This window comes from Brachyistius frenatus, unplaced genomic scaffold (assembly GCF_029030835.1).
Source record: "Brachyistius frenatus isolate BFR_SWC_R1_liver_20210118 unplaced genomic scaffold, ASM2903083v1 Contig_29, whole genome shotgun sequence".
Taxonomy (NCBI): Eukaryota; Metazoa; Chordata; class Actinopteri; family Embiotocidae; genus Brachyistius; species Brachyistius frenatus.
The window spans coordinates 3820306-3844685 of record NW_027210628.1 but is presented as its reverse complement, the minus strand read 5'-3'; the positions used below and the strand labels follow the sequence as shown (position 1 = coordinate 3844685).

At 42.2% G+C, this 24380-nt stretch overlaps 2 protein-coding genes across 5 annotated transcripts; one reads left to right on the top strand and one right to left on the bottom strand.

Annotated features, from left to right (window-relative positions):
* Positions 1 to 9911: 9911 nt before the first annotated feature.
* ociad2 (OCIA domain containing 2) lies at positions 9912 to 15704 on the bottom strand. Its single transcript, XM_069699277.1, has 8 exons — positions 15663 to 15704; positions 12452 to 12696; positions 12277 to 12361; positions 11086 to 11139; positions 10924 to 10971; positions 10699 to 10837; positions 10242 to 10316; positions 9912 to 10004 (listed from the first exon to the last, which is right to left on the bottom strand). The coding sequence occupies exons 1-7, from the start codon at positions 15682 to 15684 to the stop codon at positions 10250 to 10252; spliced, it is 660 nt and encodes a 219-aa protein (XP_069555378.1). The 5' UTR covers positions 15685 to 15704; the 3' UTR covers positions 9912 to 10004; positions 10242 to 10249.
* A 287-nt stretch (positions 15705 to 15991) lies between these two features.
* On the top strand, positions 15992 to 22017 carry dcun1d4 (DCN1, defective in cullin neddylation 1, domain containing 4 (S. cerevisiae)). 4 transcript variants are annotated; one of them, XR_011310930.1, is made up of 12 exons: positions 15992 to 16056; positions 17364 to 17434; positions 17527 to 17566; positions 17770 to 17857; positions 18080 to 18168; positions 18273 to 18343; positions 18722 to 18813; positions 18982 to 19090; positions 19509 to 19613; positions 19704 to 19806; positions 19895 to 20020; positions 20261 to 22017. XR_011310930.1 is itself a non-coding variant. In XM_069699272.1 (11 exons), exons 1-11 carry the CDS (start codon positions 16038 to 16040, stop codon positions 19948 to 19950), a joined length of 843 nt encoding a protein of 280 aa, XP_069555373.1. In that variant the 5' UTR covers positions 15992 to 16037; the 3' UTR covers positions 19951 to 22017. The 4 variants fall into 4 exon arrangements, 3 of the variants coding, with proteins under 3 accessions (XP_069555373.1, XP_069555374.1, XP_069555376.1); XM_069699272.1 differs by having other exon boundaries at positions 19895 to 22017; XM_069699273.1 differs by lacking the exon at positions 15992 to 16056 and adding an exon at positions 16129 to 16422 and having other exon boundaries at positions 19895 to 22017.
* The last annotated feature ends 2363 nt before the right edge of the window (positions 22018 to 24380 follow it).

Below are 24380 nucleotides of genomic sequence, written 5' to 3'. Positions count from 1 at the left end.
TCTCATGTTACTTGCCCTACTGGCTGTGCTAGTTATGACAAGTCAGAACTTTAATGAGTGGATAAGTAAAACCACCAAGATGAGCGATATGGAGTGAAGGCAGGGCGACACAACAGGGACAATTATCACAATTATTGGGATGAAATTAAACAGACTGTTTTGGCCAAAGTCATAAAAAAATCTAAACCAGGCATAAGACAAAAACAAGTATAAGTTGCAAGCAGGGACATTTGGTGGATAGTCCAAGACTGAGGCCTAAGCAAAGATGCGCAGAGGCTGAAGCAGTCGATCCTGGTAAGAATCGCTAAATGAGTCAGAGAGAGAGGGATGACTGATGAGGCAAAGATATTCATCACTGGGCCTGAGCACCACAATGGTCAGTGGAGGCAGCTGTGGTTTGCTGGGGCCAGGTCTGTGGTGCTGCTGAGTTAGAACAATACCCCTGCACAGGAGGCCCAGATCCCAATCAGCCCAGGAATGTGGAAGAGGAAGCTCTGGGAACAATGTACAGCGTTCCTAGGGCCATTCTGGGTCCCACCCATTTCTGCCTAGTTCTGCTTTCAAGCCGGAGAAAACAGGAAAACTAGTGGGCCAGGGCCCAGGAGTCAGTTCTGCAGTCAGCTGAGGGGGCTGCACAGTACACTGTCAGCACTAAATCTACTACAGTCATTGTGATTGCTCTGGGCCTACAGAAAACTGCTGCTCCACTTTTGGCAGCAAGTAAACAGTCTGAGGTCCATGTCAGGTAAGATGAATGTCAAAATAACGTTGCACTGCCCCCTAACGGTGCAAAGAGCAAACGCACTTTCAAGCTCCAATTCTGCCTTTCTGTGCAGGCCTGAAATGGTGCAGCCATATAATTACTTGCTTCCATATATGTCTATGTAATTGGCTTTGTGCAACTTATCGTACATTAATAATGTCTTTCGTGTTGACATGGCAATACCAACTTCATTTAACTGTTCTCTTGCTAAAAGACCTCCCGAAGTGACAGTCTTGTCCGTGAACTAGAACTCAACTGATATATCAGCCAGTCGATTTTATTGGCAGATGTTGGTCTGTCATTGATATAAAAAAAATGTTTGTTTTTTTACATTTTATTTATAATGATTAAATTTCCAATTAGGTTTACCATTTCAGCGCACTGATGTCAGTGTGGACAATAATATATATATAAAGAATATAAAGTATCACCTACATTGATTCATGCAATGAAAATTAAAATTGTTAAGATATTTGAAAGTGTGCATGTACAGAATGAAACACATGCCTGCATGTGCAATGTGCAAATATGGAAACAATGCCACAGACTTGTACACTATGCCACTAACAGGCTGATGTATTCTGTCAAGACTTTTATATACTTATCACTTTTTTTTTTTTCTTAGTAGAGTCTGACCAATTTTTTTGGCTGGCCAACTTTAATCAGCCAATATTGGCCAATCATAGATACATCAGTATCATAGAATGTTTTTGACAGAACATGATGCAGAAAAAGATTGTTATTGTATTTTTATTTTTATTTATATTAATCAAATTACCAGAGACACTCACCTTTTCAAAGCACTGATGTTTTTTTGGACACTAATGTTTATCTTTAAATTGTAAAATAACCTGATATATTATATGTCTTTGTCACAAGTGATTGATGACCACGTTTTGGTTGATATATTGATATCGGCCCAAAAACTCCAGTATCAGTCAGTCTCTATTTCTGTGCTACTACTGTAAGTTTTATAGATTTATGTAAGAGATCACCAAATCTTTCTCCTGCTCCTTCAGGACACCTTTTCTACTTCTGTTCTTGCCAATAATACACCGTCTCCTTCTCACAGCATCAGTTTCATTAGTGCACATCACTACTTTGTCCCTCTGCTCTTTGACTTTTTAGATCTGGGTACCTACAGGTTAAATTTATTTTTCCATCTGCAAATAGTAACAAGAGACACAACGTTTACCATTCAGACAGTCAGACAAAGAGATCAAGCTGGTTCTGCCGAATCCTGAATGACAGTTGTGAGGCATCCCACAGAGAGTTTGGTTGTCACTGCTGAAGAATGTGAGAATGTGAGAATGTGACCTAACCAGACCCAGCATCAAAATTATCCTTTTTGGTTTTTTTGTCCCTGAACAATTATGAGATGCCACTCGTCTCACAGAGGCCACAATAATAAGCAGAAAACTGGATTTCAAAACAGTATTTAGTGGAAAACACCAGTACGGTTCAACTTCATAACATTTAGAGTTCCTCGCTGAAGTGACAACTTTAACCAGACATTCTGACCTTTTTCTTTACTCAAGGATTATTTTAATAATATTAATCTATTGGTTATTCTGGATGTATTTGATGATGTGCCCTGCACACCCAAAAGCAGAGTGTAACACTGAACATGGGTTCAACCTGTGTTGGACCATTTAACCAAACTATAGTTATCCACATGCTACTTACTTTCCCTTTTTACAACCTCTACAAACTTCTCTCTGTCCTGTTCTTTGTGCTCCTGTAGTTCAGTCAAAACTTTGGAGATATTTTTGTCACATGACAAAAGCTTCCCAGTTGTGCTGATGAGAGCAGAATTTTGGTTGTTGTTGTAATTTAACAAAATCTGGATCTTACAAACAGTTTATTTTTTGAAAAAACTTAAATGAGACGTGATTTTGCTGGATGTCAGTATTTTAAGTTTAGATTTGGTTAATTTTCCTGATAAAGGCGTTTGGTGAGCATGATTAGTTTGAGAACCATGGGAAATTTGAAAACCTGATAATAATTTCTATTTTTACAGTTTCTGGCTATGATAAATGGTATAATTTTGCCAATTAAAGTTGAATCAAGTTAAATAGATTTAGCTTTGGCTACTTAAAATTGCAAAAACGTATAGATATCAAGACCTCAAATAAAACTTTTAGTCTATATTGAGATACTGTACAACAGCAGACAGGGCAAAATGAGGCCTTCTTCTCCGTATAAATGCAGCACAGACATTTGGCCAAACACACACCCGAGAGAAAGCAAAAGAAAAATCTAAAAACTCTACTTTGCCACTTTCAGAATTCAGCAAAACAAACATTAATCCAACACGCTGTTCATTCCCACAGTACTTAGCTTACGGTTGCAGCAAAACCTAAACCGCAGCACACAGTGGTACTCAACCTGGTTAACCCATGCAACGTACCTTAAGGCCATAGAGCAGGGGCTGGAACTGGAGAGACAGGAGGGCCACCAAAGATTCACTGCACAAAAATCTGAAACAAAACACAGAAATGGCAATGTAGAAAACTGACGTGAAAATTGAGACACAAACCACCAATGTCATTCAACGTTGCCAAAGATAACCTATATTCTTTAAACCTAAACATTTAAGTAGATCCAATTACCTTTGACTGGTTCGGAAAACCTTAGCATGTTAACATTAGCATGAGGAGCTATGAGATATGAGACTGTATCTTTTAGTACTGCATCTTGGAGCTTTCTAAAAGTCTTGGATACGTTTTTGAGATTTGATTATACATTCAGTGATACTTTGCGTTGACCCAGAAAAACTTCCAGTACAACTATAGTGTTGTGAACGCAGAGTGCTGTTGGACGGTCCAGTGTTGGTCAGCCGACTGTTGGCTTCAGCCTAGTTTGCTCTGTATTGGGACAGGATTAAAACCTCTTCCTGAGCGGAGTAATAATCTGAAGATTACCCACTACATCCAAGAGGCAGCCAGTTACAGAAGCATTCAGAGCCTCCAAAACTCTACTTTCCTTCCAACCTTGTAGTGGCGAAAAAGGGCTCCTTTTATAGTCACGTAATCTAATCTCATAACTAATCATACATTCATTGGCCCTGGCTGACTCAGAGCAAAGTATAGATATTTCTAAGTACACATAATTGGTAAACAAAATTTAGAACTCAGGCTGACGTGAATACAGAGAAGTACAGAAGGCTAAAAACGTTTAACATGATCAAACTGTAGTCAAAGAAAGGAAGGAAGAACAAGCCACAGTAGCCAGACAGAGAAGTTGAGGTGTGTGAAGAGAGCTTCCACTCTCAACCATGGTGAGAACAGATCAGCGGCAATAGCAAGTCAAAACAAAATAAAAACCTTCACAGCCCAAAAGTCACATTGCAGTGACATACTTTCACACATACCTTATCCCACCCACCACAGACACAGCTCAAACAAACTCTCAGGCACCATCGCTCGCTTCTCAAACTGAAAAACCTGTGAATAATACATCTGACTTCCTGTTTCAACTCAGCGACTCCAAAAAACAAAAACATGCGACCACAGAAAAAGGGTAAGCCAAACCCTGCGCATGTCCTGAATGCTGTAGAAAAAAAGCTAAAAAAAAAAGTCAAGCCACAGACTGAGCTCTTGCTCTATATTTAAACCATCGAACATTTTCTCTGGCAGTGCGAAAACACCTCAACACAAGTCACTAATTCCTCTAACAAACAAGTGCATTTCCAGATCTATGTACATTCAAGGTGTTTAAACATTGGACATTTTGATGATCCTGCAACTTGTGAGAAGAGTTACAGGTCAGCTGAGCTCAACAGATCTGAGCAATGGTTAACTATACTTCATCTATTGATATAGCACAGCAATTTTCTGAGTCCAGCACACAGCAAGGATGCTGCAAACAGGAGGGTGACGGTCCATTCAGGAAATAGGAGATAAAGCTGACAAAGACAAGCTTGCGTTTCCTCCTCCTTTCTGCCACATTTTAACTTCCAACAGCCTTAAACAGCTCTGTACAGGTTGCTTCAAGTGCAACATATAAAGGAATTAGTTGCACAAGCACCATCCGAATTTAGAACGCAAACTCAAGAATGTCTAATGTAATCTGTTTAGTTTCTTTAAAAAAAAAAAAAAATGGGAAAGCTCATAGTCACAAAGAGGCCGTGTACTACAGTAAAGTGGGAAAAGGCTATATCTGGCTCCCTTCAACACTAAATGACAGGCCTGGCCTGTTGTAATCACTACCTCTTCCACAAAAGCATTACAGGCTTCTTCCGACTAAGAAGGGAAGTGCAGAAAAACGAACACTTTTGTGTACTTTTCAACAGATATTCCTTTTATCTTCATCTCGCTCTGAAGGACGTATATAGCCAGAATATGAGGCACGAATGTACCGTCACTGGATCTAAACATGGCACATACACTGGCAACTCTGCTGAGGCCATCTTGAGGGCAAAGACGGGGTGGTTACTTTGGCAAAAGAAGACCCAAACATCAATTATGCTCCAAGCCCTATTTCCCAAAGCCAAGGATAATCTCCCTCAGCAGGGCTCAATTATAGGTTATTTCTAGCTAGACTCAGTCCTCATCGTGCACTACATTATGCCAAGTCTTCCAATGCAATCAATGAAAAGAATGCCGAACTCAAGAGTCGGTAATGTTGTGCGTGAATTCACATTGCACTTGGGAAGAAGAGGAGTCTTGAGGAAGTTAGCTTTGGGAAGGTCATAGATGGTGCTAATTTCCAAAACAATACACAGCCATCATTCGTGACTTGTATATAAAGAAATACACATTACGAACCCGCCCTATTCATTTTAATGTTTGTTAAATGACGCATTATGGAACAACATCACCACATTCAAACAGTGGGCCCTCCAAACTTGTAATGAGTCATGCATATTCTTATCTTCACTGTTTCACAGGAAGCCTTCGTTATAGCGTGTGACTTTCCCACAAACAGAATGAAAGTAAACAGCAATCCTGTTTAATGTTAGTGCTCTACATTGGGTTCAAGGCTCAATGTGGGACATTGTGACCACAAAGATGGTTGCTGGCATACATAATGGAGACAATATTGAACTGAATTGCAAGGTATTAAGCCATATTTTATGCGCAATTCCTCTGTGTATTATTTGTTCAGTTGTCTAGTTAATAATTTAGCCATGTGCAAACACACACAGACACATGGTCAACTGCAGTAATCGGGCCAATCAAATGACATCCGGTACTGTATGACATGGGAGTGTCACAGGTTTTGGAGAAGCTCTGTCAGGATTTTGTATCAGAGCTGCAAATATGGAACCAGGTGAACTGCTGAGAGGTCAGAGGGCATCGAAGCAGGTGTTTCAGGAAATCAGCTAGCCATGATATTTTATGAAGTTTAAAGCTCAATCTAAACCACAAGTCATTAGAAGGAAAGTATAGAGCACTATATGTTACAAAAAGGAAAATAAGCTTTAAGGGGGAAAAAAGCTGCTGTCATGCAAACAACTAGTAATATGACACCAAAAAACAGTGTTGCAACTGAGCAGTGCTGCAGAGTTCAAACATCCACTAAGAGCTAGAAAAGCAACTTTTTGGATCAATAGGATCGCTACGTGAAAAGATCAGGAACTGAGTTGTGATTTTTGTCGTTCATATTATTTTTGTAGTCTGAGTTAACAGTTAATCCTTGCAGGGAAGGGGGGGGCAGTTTAGTGAGAGGCCGCCGTGGGGACGTTTTACAGAGCTTGGTTGTTCCCTCTCTGCGCTCTTCAATGCCATTAATGTCTTACCAGATTAAAGCAAACACACTAATTCACTGGAATTATGCCCCAGATAATCACAGCTAGATGTCTATCTGCAATCTAGGGGGATTCCCTCGAGTTGGTGCGTGTACAAGACAATAGATGACACATCTGTACTGCCATCAGAGGCTTATCCTGGCAGGGATGAGGAGGAGGAGGAAGAGGAGATGGGGGCGGGGGGGGGGGTCAGGCCAGTTGCAAAGACCAACAGTCTGCTAGGCCATTGTTAATACAGCCCTGCTAAGTCGTGTGTATAAAAATGCTTAAACTACGTGATGTGTCACTTCATTGCAAGTTCACACTAGCACCATCAAATTGCAAAACTGCACATATCATACATCATCTAACTTTGACAACCAAATGTGCCCCCATCACTCCGAGCATCGTCTACCCATGTGGGCTTCACAGTGAACACAAACCGGCTTGTCTTCCATCTCCAGCCACACAGCAGACTGACCAGATCCCTCCTCTCTGTCTCTCTGTCTGTCTCTGTCTCTGTCCAGCTTTGGGTCTCCGACAAGAACACGAACAAACGCTTCATTGTCCGTCTGATGCAGTCTGAACAAGGGGGATGAAGTCCTCTGATTCAAAGCTGACAGCTCTCTCACTGTTACGGCGATGCATGTTAAGAGCCACCATGCGTGGACACGCTACAGTCTCGTCCCTTGAAAACACGCCAACATCATTTAAAGAAAGAAAAGTGAACCCCTCACAGACGGTACGACAGAAATAAGAGCTTTATTTAGCTGCTGAAAGAAAAAAACACCGGTTAAACTCGCGTGCGTAGGTATCGTGATCCCTGCAGGTAGACGTGGTGTTGTTGTCTGACACGAATACTGTTCTTCACCGAGACTAAAGTGTGATTAAAGAAGAAGAGGACTTCTGGCACAACAAGCTTCCCGGTAGCCTCCAGTTAGCAACTAGCCTGGTGTTTATACTGATGAAAGCTGCTAATGGCTAGCTAGCAAAACAGCAACTTGCTTTAAGCCGACCAGCCCGGTTGTCAACTATAAAGTTAACATGCTCGTACCGCAGCGATTAAAAAAAAAAAAAAAAAAAGATAATAAAATAAATAAAATAAAAAGTAATGACAACAGGTAATGTGGTCTGTGCTTTACGAGTTAACTCCTTTAGCATGCTACGGGTGGTCAGTGTTTGGTAGCACAGTTGGAAAGCTAACGGGAACCTCAACGACAAAGTTAATGACGGAACTTATATTATAAATATTATTATTAGATATCAAACATACTGACGTCGTTTAACTTCACTCGGCGTCAAAACTGACGTTACTCACAACTTCTGCTTCTTCTCCCTTTTTTTTTCTTTTTTAAGCTGAGCTAAGGTAGCTTAGCTTAGCAGACGTTCTCTTCATCCGCCGAGCAGGCGTCAACGTCCCGGCCCTCCTCCATCCGAAGGGTTTGCGTGGTGGTGATTTCTTTTTCTTTTTTCTTTTTTCTTTTTTTTTTATATCCTCGGTCCGTTTCAGCGTTGAGGGGAAAAAAATAAAAAAAAAAAAGGTCCACTGTCAGAACAGACGGTGGCCTGTTGGTCCCGCCTCCGTCCGCCGCGGGATTGGCTGTTTCACGGTGACGTCAAATGCAGCTTTCTATTTCTCGAAGCACGTGGCAATCCTGAGAAAACGACCTGTTGATTGGATGACGTGTTTTATGGGTGTGGGGGAGGAGGAGGAGGGGGGGGGCGCGGTAACTCAAACGGTGTACACCGATATTTGCACGGAGGGGCGGGTACTGGGAGGATATGCAGTGTCAGGTATTTCAGAATTATGTATAGAAAAAAAAAAAAGTTATTGAATTCTTGGCCACAATTCCCGATTTTTTTTATTTTTTTTAATTTTTTTTTACCCCCAATAAACACCGCCTGAAAGGATTTATTTAATAATATGATGATTGTTTGCTGGGATCCAGAACACGTCTCTGATCTGCTCATGCTGCAGATTCTCAAAATTGGGACTATAGTTTTCTTTACTATTTCAAATATAAAAACAAAACATGAAATAGCTTTTTGCCTCTGTAGGCACCACATCTTTAAAACTGTTGTACAGACCGAGAATCACTAAATAGTTGAACACACTGTTAAGTAGGCTCATTGTAAGCAATACTATTTTTTTGTAGGTATATTTATGTGTTTGTTAACAACTGTGTCAATTCATATGAAGCATTCACATCATATATCTATAAATGTGAGAATAGCTGTTATGAACAATTAAACATCCGCTTATACAGTTTTAAAATGCTTATAAAATGAGCTATCGTCTACAAGAAAGCTTAGATTCACACGGCTGTTTGAAAAGACCATGAAATTTCCATTTTCGTGGGAGAAAAGTCAGAAATCATGGTGAATACGTTCATTTTGAACATCTATTTAGAGGAAGTTGGGCTGCTTGTGTTGGACTCGACTGACACATCAGCTCCAGAGAACTCTCTCAAAGACAAGAAGGCTGAGAACTTCAATCCAGTTCTCACATCACTGTCCTGGTAAAAAGCCATGTCCTCAACCTCAGCCCACCTGAAAGGATTTATTTAATAATATGATGATTGTTTGCTGGGATCCAGAACACGTCTCTGATCTGCTCATGCTACAGACTCTCAAAATTGGGACTATCGTTTTCTTTACCATTTCAAATATAAAAACAAAACATGAAATAGCTTTTTGCCTCTGTAGGCACCACATCTTTAAATCTGTTGTACAGACCGTAACTGATGTAACTCATTGTAGAGAAATTATCTATCCATCCCACATTAAAACATTTTATTTGGTGGACAATAGAAGATGACCATTACCACATGTGTATGGTACTTAATGAATTAGATGTGTTGAGCTATGGCTGTGATGTACACTTTTAGGGTTAATAAAACCCATTGTTGGAGTATTTGGATGATTAGACACCTTAAAGGGACAGTTATCTTCCAAGAGGACATTAAACTTCCTGGTTATAGAGAAGAAAGTACATCCTAAATCCTTTGTACAAAAAAAAAAAAAAAAAAAGGTTTAAGATTTATGTCCAAAAAGGTGATGATATTTTTCTTTAGATGATATAGTCACATATGATGTATGGAATGATTGTAAAAATCTGCTCTGGCAGTAACACTGCAAGTGGTACATACTTGTTTTTTGTTATAGGCATTATTCTTTCCTATTGATAATTAAACCAAAAGACCTTAGTTGTACTCCCAAGATGGATTTTCTACTCCAGCACATAAAGTGGTGCTCATTCTAATAAAACTTGAAACACTATCCTTCCTATCCTATAACTGATGATAGTGGCTCCCCCTAGTGGAAATTTGATAAGATAGATAGATAGATAATCCCCAAGGGGAATTTTTTTTTATTTTTTTAAATGTAACATAAAAAGATGCTCCAGACAAATTAGTGTATCGTATGCAATGTTTATGGCATTTATATAATAGAAATGCTGAAAGTGATCGATCCATGCAGGCAGTCACTGCTTCAGTGTTTTCGATGAGGCTGAAAAATCAAAAGGGAAAACATGAGCAGTGCATTCAGGCTATTTTAACATGCGTGTCAATGTGCAGCAACACTCACAATTACTAGTGTAACAGATATTACATTTAACTGTGATTTCTTTATGATTAACTGTTTTACATGTTTGTAAGAAGTAGTTTTACACTAAATGTGTTTAAAATGACTTCAGACTTGTGCACACTATGTTTTCATAGCTCTGTCAACGTATGATCTATTTACCTGTGGCTTTAAACTTGTTCTGCAGGTGCTGCTTGAGCTTTTTTCTTACATTCTTCACACATACGGTGGCAGGATCTGTAGGGATAACATTCAGGTAAGTGACATGCAGCAGCAGGAGAAAATTCATCATCCAAAGAGTAGAAAAAAAATGATTGATAGAGTGACGTATGGCATGCAGGAGGGTGGTGTTTTTAATGCAGCATTTTAGTTTTATTTGATTAGAAGTGGTGCAGCACTAAGATATCTCACGGTTTCAATGGCTTGTGGTGTAAAACTGGTAGAAAATTAATTCAAGTTGAAATTAAACTAAGTTAAAGGAAGAACTGTTTGGCCATTTGTTGTTAAATATCAACATAAAGTAAGTTGTATAAAAAATGATAAGGTCAGTCTTCATAGAATCTGTGCACATTTGTATTTATAATATTACATGATAATATAAATTCAGCATTTTCCCCACCTGTGTCCCGGACCATGGGGACCTCCTTTAGACCAGGGTCCAAATCCAGGTCCATCCTGAAGGCCGAGCTCCTGGAACTTGCTTCGACAAGTTCTAACATAGGATGCTTTCCCCACTGCATAACCAAGGACACCCGCAACTGAAGCAAAGAAAAAATCTCAGTCAACAACCAGTGATTTCATTGCTACTTCTAAACTGAAGTCAAATTTACTGAATGTTACAAACCTGCTAGTTTCGGAAAGGGACCAAATCGCTGCGATGATTTCCAAACACCTGCATGGGGTAAAAACAAACATTAATTTAAATGAAATGGGATAATTACAGCAGAAACGACTGCTTTACTTGTGTCATTATGGAAGAATAGGGCTTTGAATGTCAGTGCTTTACCGTTGTAGACGAGACCCCCGGTGACGGCCATGCTGCCCAGAGAGAAGGGAAGAGCTACACATAGAAATAAAACACATGAGGGTCTGGAGCTGATCAAAGTCTAGATGGAGACTTATTGTAATACAATCAGGAGTAAGTTACTTTCTCTGTTCAACATTCTTTCTCCAAAATCAAAGGCAGGTAATTGACGAAAAAGATCCCATGATACAGGACAAAAGAAACATAACTATTCACTGCAAAACAAATAGATGAAAGGTGTTTTCAGTTGGGGTTTTTTGGCTGATTTAACACAGACTGTTATTTCCCCTGACAAGACAGTCACTTCCTGTCATGGATTAATCCTGTTCTGAATTTTGACCTGTGAAGTAGGCAAGACTAAATCTCTCCACTTAATTCGAGGAAGTGTATGGATACAGGAAGTAGCGATTGTTGCCTTTTCACGTTTACATAACTGCGTGATGAGAGAACACTGGGAGCAGCTGCATGGCGGTTCAAAGAGTGGAAGGAGTGGGACAAAGGCTAAAGATAGTGAAGTGTTGTCACATAAAACATGCATCATTTGCATTTAGTGGAATCTTAATCTGAGATGGACGGTATTTTTCTGTCATGCGTGCTATTTACATGAGCTTGTGAGAGACTTTCACTTTAGCTGTGGTGACTCTTTTCCAACAGTGTGGCTGTGCACAACTGATATATCCCCAAATCCCTTGTTAGTTTAGTTCCACTTGTTGGAGCAGGTCATTTTGTGCTTGGTTTGTGGTTTTGGGTCCCTCCCAGTCAAGTTGAACTAAACCTGAAACAAGGTCTGATCAGTCACACCTGGTTCTGACGTTTCACATCAAAAAAGGAAAAACAAGCACAGAAAAGGACAGAGCATAAATGCTTGAACCACAATCGTGATTGTGATGTGATATAGTGTCATTAATAATGCCCTTTTTAATGTGCCCACATATGGGAGTGTTTTTCAGGTCCCCACACTGAATTTCTCAGAGAACAATGTAAGCAACACACAGTGTTTAGTGAATGAGGGCTTGATAGATGAGCCCAACCTCACCACTGCAAATAATTTGCGCAATATAGAAGCCATGTCAGGTCGCTCACCTGCAGTCATTTACTAGATTTGTTGGCTTCCTGAGGTTGCTACAGTTACAAACTTTTGTGAGAAGTGTACGGGTGTCTGTTGGACTTTACCTCTGTACCAGAAGCTCTCCTCTTGGCACGCTTTCCAAACCTTTCTCACATCTTCTCTGTGAACGTGAGGACCAGTCAGTGGACACTGTAAGAGACACAAAGGACAGGTCATATCATATCTGGCCCACAGTTGCCCATGCAGTCCAGTAGAAATCCTTTGTTGCCCCCCTCTTACCTTCCTGCCCTCTTTGCCAGGAGCAGCAGCGGCCGTCTCCCCCATCTTCACTGCTGCAGTTTGTCCACTTGTTTCAGAAGTCATCGTGAGGGAGGTTGGAGCTGTACTGGGCAGCTTTCGGAGTTGTGAGTTGTGCGTACTACTTCCCCTCTCTTTAGTACCTCTGATCCAAGTAGCTCTACTGGCTCCGCCCCAGACTATTGATGTAACCACGCCCTCCTTGAAGCCCTGTCCATTTTGGGCTGCTTCAATATGAAACACACTAGGTATATAAAATGACTCTTAAGATATAGAATTGTGTCATAAACATAAATGTGTGGCCATTTGTAACATGAGGTGACACATTCTGGCCTGCAGAGTTACAGGTTAAGTTCACCTCTGTACACCAATCTGCACCTCTGAGAGCAACACACCTTTATTTATAGTAGTCATTGTTTCTTTAATCTCACAATATGGCAGAAACTAATGTGGGCAAGAGGTAACACATCAATCAATCTCTCCTTTAGTTGAAATGGTTTCATAATAACCTTCTAATTTTCTTTTTTTTTCTTATACAAATCATGCCACACACTGTGCAACACACATGTCACCTAAGGTTTCCCTAAATGCTCATTCACATAGGCTGGCTTTAATCATCCTCAGTGAACACAAAGTTGACCCTATATTCCTCAAACCTGAAATAGTTATTGTACTACAAAAATATTCTCTCTTCTTCACATGCATCTAATGGTCCTGAAAAACTATCCTAAATGTTATAAACACTGATTCAGTATAATTTGCTTTATTCAGCAGAGAAATAAAACGTTAGCTCATAGGATGTACACACCCATAGCCATAGGTTGGGGTCTGGGTTCTTTATTAGGGCATATCTACACCGTGATTAGACGTGGAACAAAAGAATGTTTTATTACCACAAATAAAAATGCAGTAAAGGGAACACTTAAACAACACAATGTAACTCCAAGTCAATCACACTTCTGGGAAATCAACCTGTCCAGTTAGGAAGCAACACTGATTGTGAATCAATTTCACCTGCTGTTGTGCAAATTGAACAAACAACAGGTGGAAATGAGGCAATTATCAAGACAACCCCTATAAAGGAACGGTTCTGCAGGTGGTGACCACAGTCCATTTCTCTGTCCTCGTCCTTTCTGGATGATTTTTGGTCACTTTTGCATTTTGCCAGTGTCCTCACCACTAGAGGTAGCATGAGGTGTCTACAACCCACAGAAGTTGCTCAGGTAGTGCAGCTCATCCAGGATGACACATCAACGCACGCTGTGGCAAGAAGGTTTGCTGTGTCTGTCAGCACAGTGTCAAGAGCACGGCGGACATACCAGGAGACGTGGAGGGGGCCGTAGGAGGACAACAACCCAGCAGCAGGACCGCGATCTGCTCCTTTGTGCGAGGAGGAACAAGAGGAGCGCTGCCAGAGCCCTACAAAATGACCTCCAGCGGGCCACTAATGTGCATGTTTCTGCTCAAACTGTCAGAAACAGACTCCATGAGGGTGGTATGAGGACTCGACGTCCACAAGTGGGGCCTGTGCTTACAGCCCAACACCGTGCAGGGCGATCGGCATTTGCCAGAGAACACCAAGATTGGCAGCTTCTCCATCGGCGCCCTGTGCTCTTCACGGATGAGAGCAGGTTCACACTGAGCACATGTGACAGACGTGACGGAGTCTGGAGACGCCGTGGAGAACGTTCTGCTGCCTGCAACATCCTCCAGCGTGACCGGTTTGGCGGTGGGTCAGCGACGGTCTGGGGAGGCATTTCTTTGGAGGGCCACGCAGCCCTCCATGTGCTAGCCAGAGGTACCCTGACTGCCATTAGGTACCAGGATGAGATCCTCAGACCCATTGAAGACCATATGCTGCTGCAGTGGGCCCTGGGTTCCTTCTGATGCAGGACAATGCTCAGCCTCATGTGGCTGGAGTGTGTCAGCAGTTCCTGCATGATGAAGGCATCGATGCTGCGGACCGGCCTGCCCGTTCCCCAGACCTGAATCCAATCCAGCACATCTGGGACATCGTGTCTCGTTCCGTCCACCGACGCCACGTCCACCACAGACTGTCCAGGAGTTGACTGCTGCTTTGATCCAGGTCTGGGAGGAGATCCCTCAGGAGAACATCCGTCGTCTCATCAGGAGCATGCCCAGGCGTTGTAAGGAGTTCATACAGGCACGTGGAGGCCACACACACTACTGAGACTCATTTTGACTTGTCTTCAGGAATCTCCACAGAAGTTGGATCAGCCTGTGATCTGATTTTTCCACTTTTATTTTGAGTATGATTCTGAATCCAGACCTCCATGGGAAAATGATTTTGATTTGCATTGATCATTCTTATGTTATTTTGTTCTCAACACATTCCATTGTAAAGATTTTCAACTGGAATATTTAATTCATTGAGATCTAGGATGTGTTGTTTAAGTGTTTCCTTTTATTTTTGAGCAGCGTATATAGTGTTAAAAGTACATTTCCCTCCGAAAGAAATTGCAAGTATCAAATGTCAAATAAAGTACCTATACATTTTACAAAAGTAGAGTATAGACCTTTTTCAGATCAGACTTTTTTTACTCTTTATTTTAGGGGAAGCACAGGTGTATTGATGATGGCTCCATTTCACAACGTCGCAGTTTAAATGTCTGCCGTGAAAATGACCTATTTGAGTAAACGCACTAATTTCCTACCACTGTAAACTCCTGCTAACAAGTGTTGACTCAGTTTTTACTCCTGCTGGCTCCAACAGGTACAGCTTAATTTGTGACCTGCTTGCACTCGGGAGACGCGGACACTGCTGTGTAGGAGCCGCTGCAGAGCTCAGCCCATCAGGCAGGCTGCGGAGCTTCATCTCGAAGGTAACATGAATTTACCATCAAATGTGGTGTTCCGGGGGGCTGATGTTTTTAAGTTGTCTACACACAGTTTACTGGTTAATAAAGTCACATAACTCATCACACTGTTGCTGTTATTTAATAATAATAATAATTCTCAATCTGTTCTTTTTGTTTAATAACTAGGATTTCCAGTCACCGGACCACCACGGGTTCACGGTTGATGCATTTACTGAAGCAATACTTTGGGCAGGACACCTTTGAACATCCCGGCTTTCCACCGACCACGCAGACAACAGAAGTCGGTCCTGTCCGCCGGTACGAAATTCCCGTCGGAATGTGGAACTCACGTGACTAAACGCACGTCCACTTACCTCCACCTGCCCGCGTTGACATTAAACGAACCCATGCAGCGATTATATTGGGAGGTCACGTTATAACTGAAGCAACCAATCACATTTCATCGTGGGCTGGTTTTAGGCTTGCACGAGGAAATTCCCGCTGATTGACAAGCTCACGGCACGGCCTGTTTGGGAACCTTGACCAATCACATTTGTGCATGGGAGGAGTCTATTTTTCCCCCCGCCTTCTCGTGACATGACGCATCGAATGACCAATAGATAGCGAGAAAAGGCGGAGACTAAACACGCTGACTTCCAATCATCGTCTTGGGGCGTGGTTTACGTTGACAAGGCCCGCCTATTGGCCGGTCTGCGGACTTCCCACAGGCAGTTGTATGTTTCATAAAAATGCACTCTGATGCGGCAAGTAAGTAGTAACGTTACAGAGGCTTTTCTGCATCAATTTACGACCTTTCACGGATGCTGCAGCGTGTGCCGGAGGGACTCAAACAGACCCCTTGTGTTTCTGCGTCTACTTTTGTCCCGTGGTTCAGTAGGATTTGATGAGAACGCATGAATTCCGTGCTATTTGCAGGTCTCTTTGTATTTGCCAGTGTTGTTTTGGGCGACAACAAAGGAAGGGTAGCTGGTGTAATTTCAGTTGTTTTGGACATTTAGGGCGTTACTTTGGACACGGCAGCTTTTCTGAAGTTAATTTTTCGTGTTGCGTGAGCGGTGCTCGGGTAAATGTAGCCGGTCTTACTTAAATTCAGAAGGTTTTCGAGGGTAATCGGTGAGTTGTGGTCTACATATTTATCATTACTGATCAGGTACTGCGCGTTTCAGCTCCAACTTGGTATCAGCGTATTGCCATTGTAAATCGGCCAATTTTCTGGTCAGCTGCGGAATGTTACAGAGAATGAAAATTGTGACGCAGTTGTCTAAAACATTTTTCATTGCCTGCTGCAGCAGCGCTGTCAGGTTTTGCGGCAACTACATCAGCTGCTGCAAAACGTGTGCGCAATGCATCTGTGCCAGGAGACATGTAATGTCAGATTTCTTTAAAAACAATGTCAAATGCATTCAATCAGTTGGTGTAAATGTTGGGGGGTAGAAGGGTCTGAAAGAAATAGTTGTTTTGTTAAATCATGGGAATTGTAGTTTAGTATCCCAAACGGAGCGAAGCCTTCAATGGCCTCTTTAGAGGAAATGGACTACAACGCCCATGCGCCCAACTCTCTAGATACTTTGTAAACTCTGTGCAAGTTGCGCGTCTGCACTGCTATTTTAGGTATGCAGCTAGGGCTATCTGCTCGGCTCTGTGTCGGTTCGACTGGTTTTGGCCTCTAGAAATAAACCCAAAGCATCGCTGTTTGGTGACACCTTCTGGACGGGAACGCGTAGATGACGTTTGGCGACAAGGTAGCATGCATGATCGAAAATTTCCGAGTTTACACGTCTTTCGAGGAATGCAGGGAGTCACTCCCTCAGTCGTGTGAGATATTTTCTGAAACGCAAACCCCCTGACCTGGAAATCAGGCGAAAGTAATGAGTGCACTATGGAGTCTGTGTTGATTGCCGACCGACAATTACATGGAATTTAAGGTTCATGTTGCTGCCATGATGATGTCACCTTCTCGTACCCTTGTCCTTCTACCAAGCATGATTAGGAAGCAGAGGATCTGTGCTTCAGTTTACATTTGTGATATTATCCTTATGTTTTTGTGGAAATAGATTTTCAACTGAATTCCCACTTGACTACACTGGCCAGCATCCATAAGATCCATCACACCTTGCACAGGCTGGTAAATACATAAAAGCTGTGTGTGTGTGTGTTTTTATTTCATGTGTGTGTGTGACACATTTGTGTCCTCATCACAAGCATCTGTTTTGACAGAACCTGACAGAAGACGTTGGACAGGACAGCCACCCATCAGGTAATCATGCAGATAGTCCTTGTGTTTTTTTTGTTTTTTTATAGTCATCAGAGTTATTAGCAGTACAGCCTTGCCTTCTGAAATATACTGCCAGCTCTTGGATACTAATGAACGTTTTGCTTGAGAAAATCTGCATAATCTACTTTGTGTTTCTTATAAGCGCCCCCCCCCCCTCACATTCTGTCTCCCACTTCCTGCCCCAGCCTGCTGCTCCAGAGCCATGCCTCCCAGGAAAAAGAGGAGACCCTCTGCTGGAGACGACATGTCGGCCAAGAAAAGTCGCCAAGAGAGGTGGGACATCCCCTTTGCTAAAGATTCAATAAATGTAGTTTCTAATTTAAGCATGCGCCCCTGATTATTGTGGCTGATAAAAGACGAAAGTGTGTATAAAGATAAGAAGTTATTTTGACAATAGGAAAAGATCATTTAAAATCCCTACTACTCATGCAGCTGTGCTCTATGCGTGTCATAATGCTGCCGAGCAAATGACTAAAACCTCCTCTTCGTCCGCAGTGTTTTCAGAAAGCACGAGACGTCACAGATCCGAGAGGAGGAGACCTTTTCTAGTAAAAGATGCTTGGAGTGGTTCTATGAATACGCGGGTGAGCAGTCATCGCATTCACATTGAACCACTGATCAGTGCCGTATTGTTTTGTCGATCCACATGTGGATTCGAAGCTACGTCTCATTTGTCTGTCTCAAACAGGCTATGACGACGTGGTGGGTCCAGAAGGCATGGAGAAGTTCTGTGAGGACATTGGAGTGGAGCCAGAGAATGTAAGCAGGTTTTGTTTTCGTTTTTTCATGTTTAGAAAAGTCTTGCAGTTCGGTTCCGACTGTGTGGCCTCACTTTACTGGTTTTTCACACTTTTTCTCTCTGACTGTCAGTCAAACTAGTTTTCAGACTCTCTTTTGGCTGTGGTGACACATGATCAACATTTCTCATTTTTGAAGCTGTACAAAAATCTACCTCAGCAGATCAGCATTATGAAAAGGGGAAAAAAAAAATTCGGTAATTACTAACCACAGTTTTGCAGTCCCAGTTTTATCTCAAGCTCACTATTTGTTTACAGTTGATCTTTGTGTTAGTGGTTTTTTGTCTGATTGATGGTCTGGACTGACACGCCTCCTATTTATTTTGTGGTTTGTGTCCAGGTAGTGATGCTGGTTCTTGCTTGGAAGCTCGATGCCCAGAGTATGGGATATTTCACCCTTCAGGAGTGGCTGAGGGGCATGGGCTCACTGCAGTATGTTGCTCACATTTTTTTTTTTAATTTTTTTTTTTTTAAATGTCATCAAAATCGATTAGTACCTTGTTTTGTCTGTCTCGGGGCCGTGTGTCCTTCATTCTCAGCTGTGCATGTGGTGAAGTGTTGAGCTTGTTCTTAGGCATTTTTCTTCTCTGCTGTTGACAGGTGCGATTCCACAGAGAGGCTGAGGAATTCGCTCGACTACCTGAGATCTGTCCTAAATGACAGCACCAGTTTTAAGCTCATTTATAGATATGCCTTTGATTTTGCTCGGGTGAGTTTTGTTTTTGGTTTTACACACGGAGCAATCTAAGATCAGTTTTAATTCATCTCAACTGAGTAGAATAATCCCTGTAATATACAGATACACCAGATTGATAATCTGGTATTGTTAGTAAACTTGATATTTTAAGTAGGTCAAGATCACTTTCCAGGTTGACTTGGCGTGGTAAAGCACTTATCAAGTGTTGAACCTATTTGCATGGCAGCTTTGATTCAATAGAGACATTGAGCCATGACTCGAGGCATTCAACTCACTTTTATATGGTGGTTTAAAGAACAAATACATGATGAAGTTGGTTCAGGAAGTCATGCTGTTTTTTGTATTGGGGTTAGTTTTGCTGATAATGATGTGGCTCCACTGCTTTGTTGCATTGATTTCACGATGTCTCTCGGCTGTTTTGATTGGACAGGAAAAGGATCAGAGGAGTTTGGACTTGAACACAGCCAAGTGCATGTTGGGGCTTCTTCTGGGGAAGACGTGGCCTCTGTTTCCTGTGTTTAATCAGTTTCTAGAGGTAAGTTTGTGGCAAATCACATGTTCTTTACAGTAGCTTGCATAGGGCTGTTGTGGCGTATTAATCTGAGGTATTGATGTTACTCCTCAGCAATCCAAGTACAAAGTCATCAACAAAGACCAATGGTGCAATGTTTTAGAGTTCAGCAGGACAATCAACCTGGACCTCAGTAACTATGATGAGGACGGCGCCTGTGAGTGACCATGTAGAGCTTCAACCAAGTGTTGCACCGATAACAAGTTTTTGGGTTTATTCTAATCTCTGTCTCGCCCTTTCATCAGGGCCGGTTTTGTTGGACGAGTTCGTGGAATGGTACAAGGAGCGACAGATGTCATAACTGCAGAGGAAAAATTGGGGGAAAATTACAACTGTGACAACGACGACTCTTGAGAATCTACAACCAATAAGTAAACAATACAAAAAGCAGCAACAAGTGTGTGCTTCCTGGTGAAGGAGGGGTTGGGGTTGTGGGTGGGCTTAGGGTGGGGGGCTCTGGGTTTTGCAGCCCTGCGGTGCGGAAGGGGGGGGGTGCGGCTGCTGTCATCGTGGAGTTCCCTACGGAAAGTTGCATAGTGGGCAAGCTTGCAGCAATCCCCAGTGGCATTGCTCTCTCTCACTGTGACATGTCATATTGCTGTCTCTGTTAGGATAACATGGTATCATACGTGGAGGACGGAAGCAGAGCGGTATCGTGTGGGAGAGCCACTCGTCATCCCTCGTCTTCAGCACAGAGAAACCAACGGAAGTGACCATTCATAATTTTGTGTCTGAGTCTTAAACAGGGTCACTTTGACCCGGGCACATTCAAGTATTATACTGTATATCTGTGCAATGAACTTGAGCTTTTCTGGACAGATGGCACTAACTATTGTTTGTCACATCTTCAGTTTGATAAGAGCACTTCAAGAAGCACACTGTGTCAAATGGTTGATTGCAGGTTTCTGATGCCTGTGCTGTTTACTGTTGATTTGTGCCAGTTATTTCTTTTCCCCTCAAGTTCCCCCCTTCCTCCCCCGCTCCAGCTAATGCTACCCCCCTCCCCCTCTGCAAAGGCTTCAGACCTCATAACACCAAACAAATCAGCATTGCTGCTTACTAACTCTTATTACAGTACAGCGGTGAGCCACTAGTGCTCTGATCAGCATTTATTGGTCTGATGACCAATTTATGTATCTACGTTGTGTAGGTAAGAGTATTATTGTGCCTCAAAACATGGAAGTCACTTTGTGTGTCCCACACACATACCAACAAACCCAAATGTATATACACGTGAGAATACATACAACACACACATGCACACACAGACACACTGAGTGGTCAGGGATTATTTCAGGATGAATTCAGACTGTTTGGGCTGTGTTATAAGTTGACATAGAGCTAGTTGGTGTCCATTTTGTCTTGCTATGTGGCATCTGTTTGTCTTCCTTAGTCCACTGATAGTTTCAGGTCTCCTCTTGCCAGTAGCATCTCTCCCAACACTAACAGTGTTAATGGAACTGCAGTGGAAGACCAGTGACCCTCTCAGGATGAGCTCCTGTAGGCTTCGGTAGGGAACTAGGTTTGCTGAAAGCATTGCTTTGTTCCACCCATACAGTAGGATGTAATCAAAACAGTGGACACTGACAGTTTGGAACTATGTGATGATGCTATGCTGTTCTTTTCGCCTAGTATAATGTTCTCGTAACACATGTATAAATTTTTGTCTCTGGCTGTGATGTGATGCTGAATTGTCAGAAGATTTAATATTTGCATGCATGCTCCCAACAGAGCCTTTTGTGAATGGATGAGATTTTTTGAAAACATTTTTCAAACATGTTTTTGTTTTGTACAGAAATTAGTGCAAGTGTTTTGTGCTTAATTTGATAGACACAGTCATGTTATTTGAACTGAGATGTAAAAACATGATTGTGTCTATTAAGACCTGGAACACACCTGTAACCTCACGGTGGAACAGGGGTTCCCTCCTGCATTTTAGCCCATCGTACACCTCCTTACACTCGCTGTGAAGCTCCAGCAGGCTGTGGCCCGTGTACAGGATCCTTTACATTGGAAGTGACACTTGTTTTGCAACTTTTGCACCACACTGTCATGATACGCACAACATACAGATTGAAATAGGTTGTGAAGATTATACACATCAGCTTCTTGGAAATCCACTGCAACTGAAAGCTATGTGAAAACCCCTGTTGTCTCGATCATCAGCATAAACAAAGATTGAAGTAGTAGTTGGATTGCTTACCAAATACTGTGTAGAGATCGGTGTTTTAGTATTTTCCCATTACAATGCAGGAGGATGAACAGCCTTGTCCCAACTGTATATATGTATGTAAACTATGTAAGTGTCTATATGTCTGTTTTCACTATAACCTATGTCTATACACAAATAAAAAGGTTTATTAACTTATTGGCTTATATTTGGACTCTTTAGTTATCAGTTTGTCCAAAACAAACCATTGGTACCAAACACTGACATCCCTCTTCCTATTTCTACAATTGAAGAGTTGCATTAAATTGTTAACACTGTTTTATTAAAGTCTCCATCAAGTGCATTATTAATTTGGGACCATTACAGTAAGGCATGATGAGGGGGTTAAATGAAGCGATTTACACCAACAAAACAAATATGGAAGATAAGGACAAACGGCAATAAATCTTTAGCGTTTAAATTTCATTTCAAGTTTAGTACATATAATTTACAATATTTGTGTCCTTCACTGGCTAGTTTAAGATCAAACAATATCAATCATTTGCTATATAGGGTGCACTGACTTGATTAAACGTCACTGACGTTCGGGTTTGAGGGGTCAAAATAGGTGGCCAGATTTTCTGACATAAGTGAAGACTCCATTCCTGACATGTTTGTTCTCTGATAGGATCTGTTCCTCTCCCACTCTTGTTTCTTGCTGCTCTGTGGAGATCTCCATGTTAGCTCCTCTGCTTCAGCTGGTGGTGGTGTTGCGGGGACAGGAGGTGGAGCCTCCTGCAGTGGTTCCATCTCTTTAATGTCATGTCTTTTGTATATGGGTATGCCATACAACAACTCCATGGTTCTTCCCCCACCTACTGAAGCGGAGGAAAGATTTAATCGTGTTAGTGGCTGTTTAGACAGGGGTTTGATGTCCGCCTCAGACTTGTGATAACTCAAACTGGTGTATTCTTGAGTGCCGCGGTCATCAAATAAAGGAGATGCACCCGCATCTAAATTTGTGTCCCACCTTCGTCTTTCCGATGACATGGCTTTAAGAGCGCTAAGGCCTTTCCTTTCCCTCCCGTTGTCAGATACAGCCCTCAAAGTCTCATCTGTGCTGCTGAGTGAATTATCAAGAGCACCACTGGATGCAGGAGAGGCTCTATTGGGACTCAGAGATGAGTATTTATGCATTAGTGTCACATCTGATTTACAGCTGTCTTGCTTTACCCTAATGTCAATTGTACTGCTGGAGGAGTTGGGGGAGTTGAGTGAGGGGAGTTTGGGCTCTGCAGGTGGAGTCTGCTCCAGAGATGTTAAGGTAGCATTCAGACTTCTCCTCGGAGTGGAGATTGACAGGTCGGCCAGACGATGACCAACACCTGTCCACCTTATCTCGGGTGGAAGGTCAGCCTCTGTGTTGCTGCTGGACTGTTCCATCCTTTTCTTTGCTATATCACCAAAGCTCATTCTGGGAACTCTCCGTGGGGAAAGAGATGCATTTCCATCTCCCTCATCTTCTTGTGCAACGGTTACAATTTCTGCCTCTGTATATCTTTGTTTTGTGTAGTCTACTGTTTGATTCTTGCCACTAAGGGAGAGAGAGTTCCCAGGTGGTGATGAAGCTTTCATAATCATACGATTATAAGTGATTACAGAGTCAATATCTATCATTCCTGACTTGTTTGGTGCATGTCTGCTTTGTTTTGCAGTGTATTCTTTCACCTCATTTTCACTCTCACTTTCAGAAGATGGGGAATTACTTGGAATACCAAGGCTCAGGTCAGGAACCCTGTGGTCCGTCTCGTCCTCACTGCTGCTGGAGGAAAAATCAGGCAGTTGCAAGTTGATTGACTTTTCTTGAGTTGTGGAGAGGCTGTAGTTGTCTCTTAGTCTCTCTTTAACCTCTACTGAGTGGATGGACTTATCATCTCGATCCTTCAATGTGGGAGCAACATTCACTGGTTTGTTTTCAAGGATCAGAGATGACTCTGGGCTTATGACTTCTTGCATGCCTACTACCCTTCTCCTTGGTATTGTTCTGTTGGTTTTACGAACAGTTCCACTTTGACCGCTGGAAGAGGAGGGGGAGTCAGGTGGAGGTGATGAGGGCAGATTGGGTGGTTCTTGTGTACCGGATGAGAGGCGCCTTCTGGAGCGGGAGATGCCAAGACTCATTGTGGCCCACCTGGACTGAAGATCTGAGTTTATCTCTGGCATTGTGTAGGTGTTGTCATTTGTTGGTTTGTTCCCCAAGTCATCTGAAACAACTGCATACTTTTGTAATTTGACGTTGTGGTCTGTCTTTGGACTGTGAGAAATATTTATCACTGGGGCTGTAGGAGATCTTACAAACTCCTTTTCTGAGGCCTTTGATGTGGTAGATAGTCCCATTTCTACTTCAGTTTTGTGGTCTCGTTTCTCACTCTCACTTGTTGAAGAGTTTGACTCAGACTGTCGAAAGCCCAAAGACATGCTGCTGACACTCCGATCTGGCTGCAGTGATGGTGCTTTGATGTGAGGAACGTGTTGAAGATCTCGGGTTAACCACTGTGTTTCTTGGTCATGTTTCACGGTGT

What these genes read in the sequence shown, in the direction of transcription:
- ociad2 (XM_069699277.1), bottom strand. Translation starts at nt 15,684, where the DNA reads ATGTCAACGCGGGCAGGTGGAG. An exon ending in CGGGGGTCTCGTCTACAACG is followed by an intron (nt 10,972 to 11,085) that starts GTAAAGCACTGA and finishes TACCCCATGCAG; the next exon opens with GTGTTTGGAAATCATCGCAG. An exon ending in TCCCTTTCCGAAACTAGCAG is followed by an intron (nt 10,838 to 10,923) that starts GTTTGTAACATT and finishes TCTTTGCTTCAG; the next exon opens with TTGCGGGTGTCCTTGGTTAT.
- dcun1d4 (XM_069699272.1), top strand. An exon ending in ATCACACCTTGCACAGGCTG is followed by an intron (nt 17,435 to 17,526) that starts GTAAATACATAA and finishes CTGTTTTGACAG; the next exon opens with AACCTGACAGAAGACGTTGG. An exon ending in AAGAAAAGTCGCCAAGAGAG is followed by an intron (nt 17,858 to 18,079) that starts GTGGGACATCCC and finishes CTTCGTCCGCAG; the next exon opens with TGTTTTCAGAAAGCACGAGA.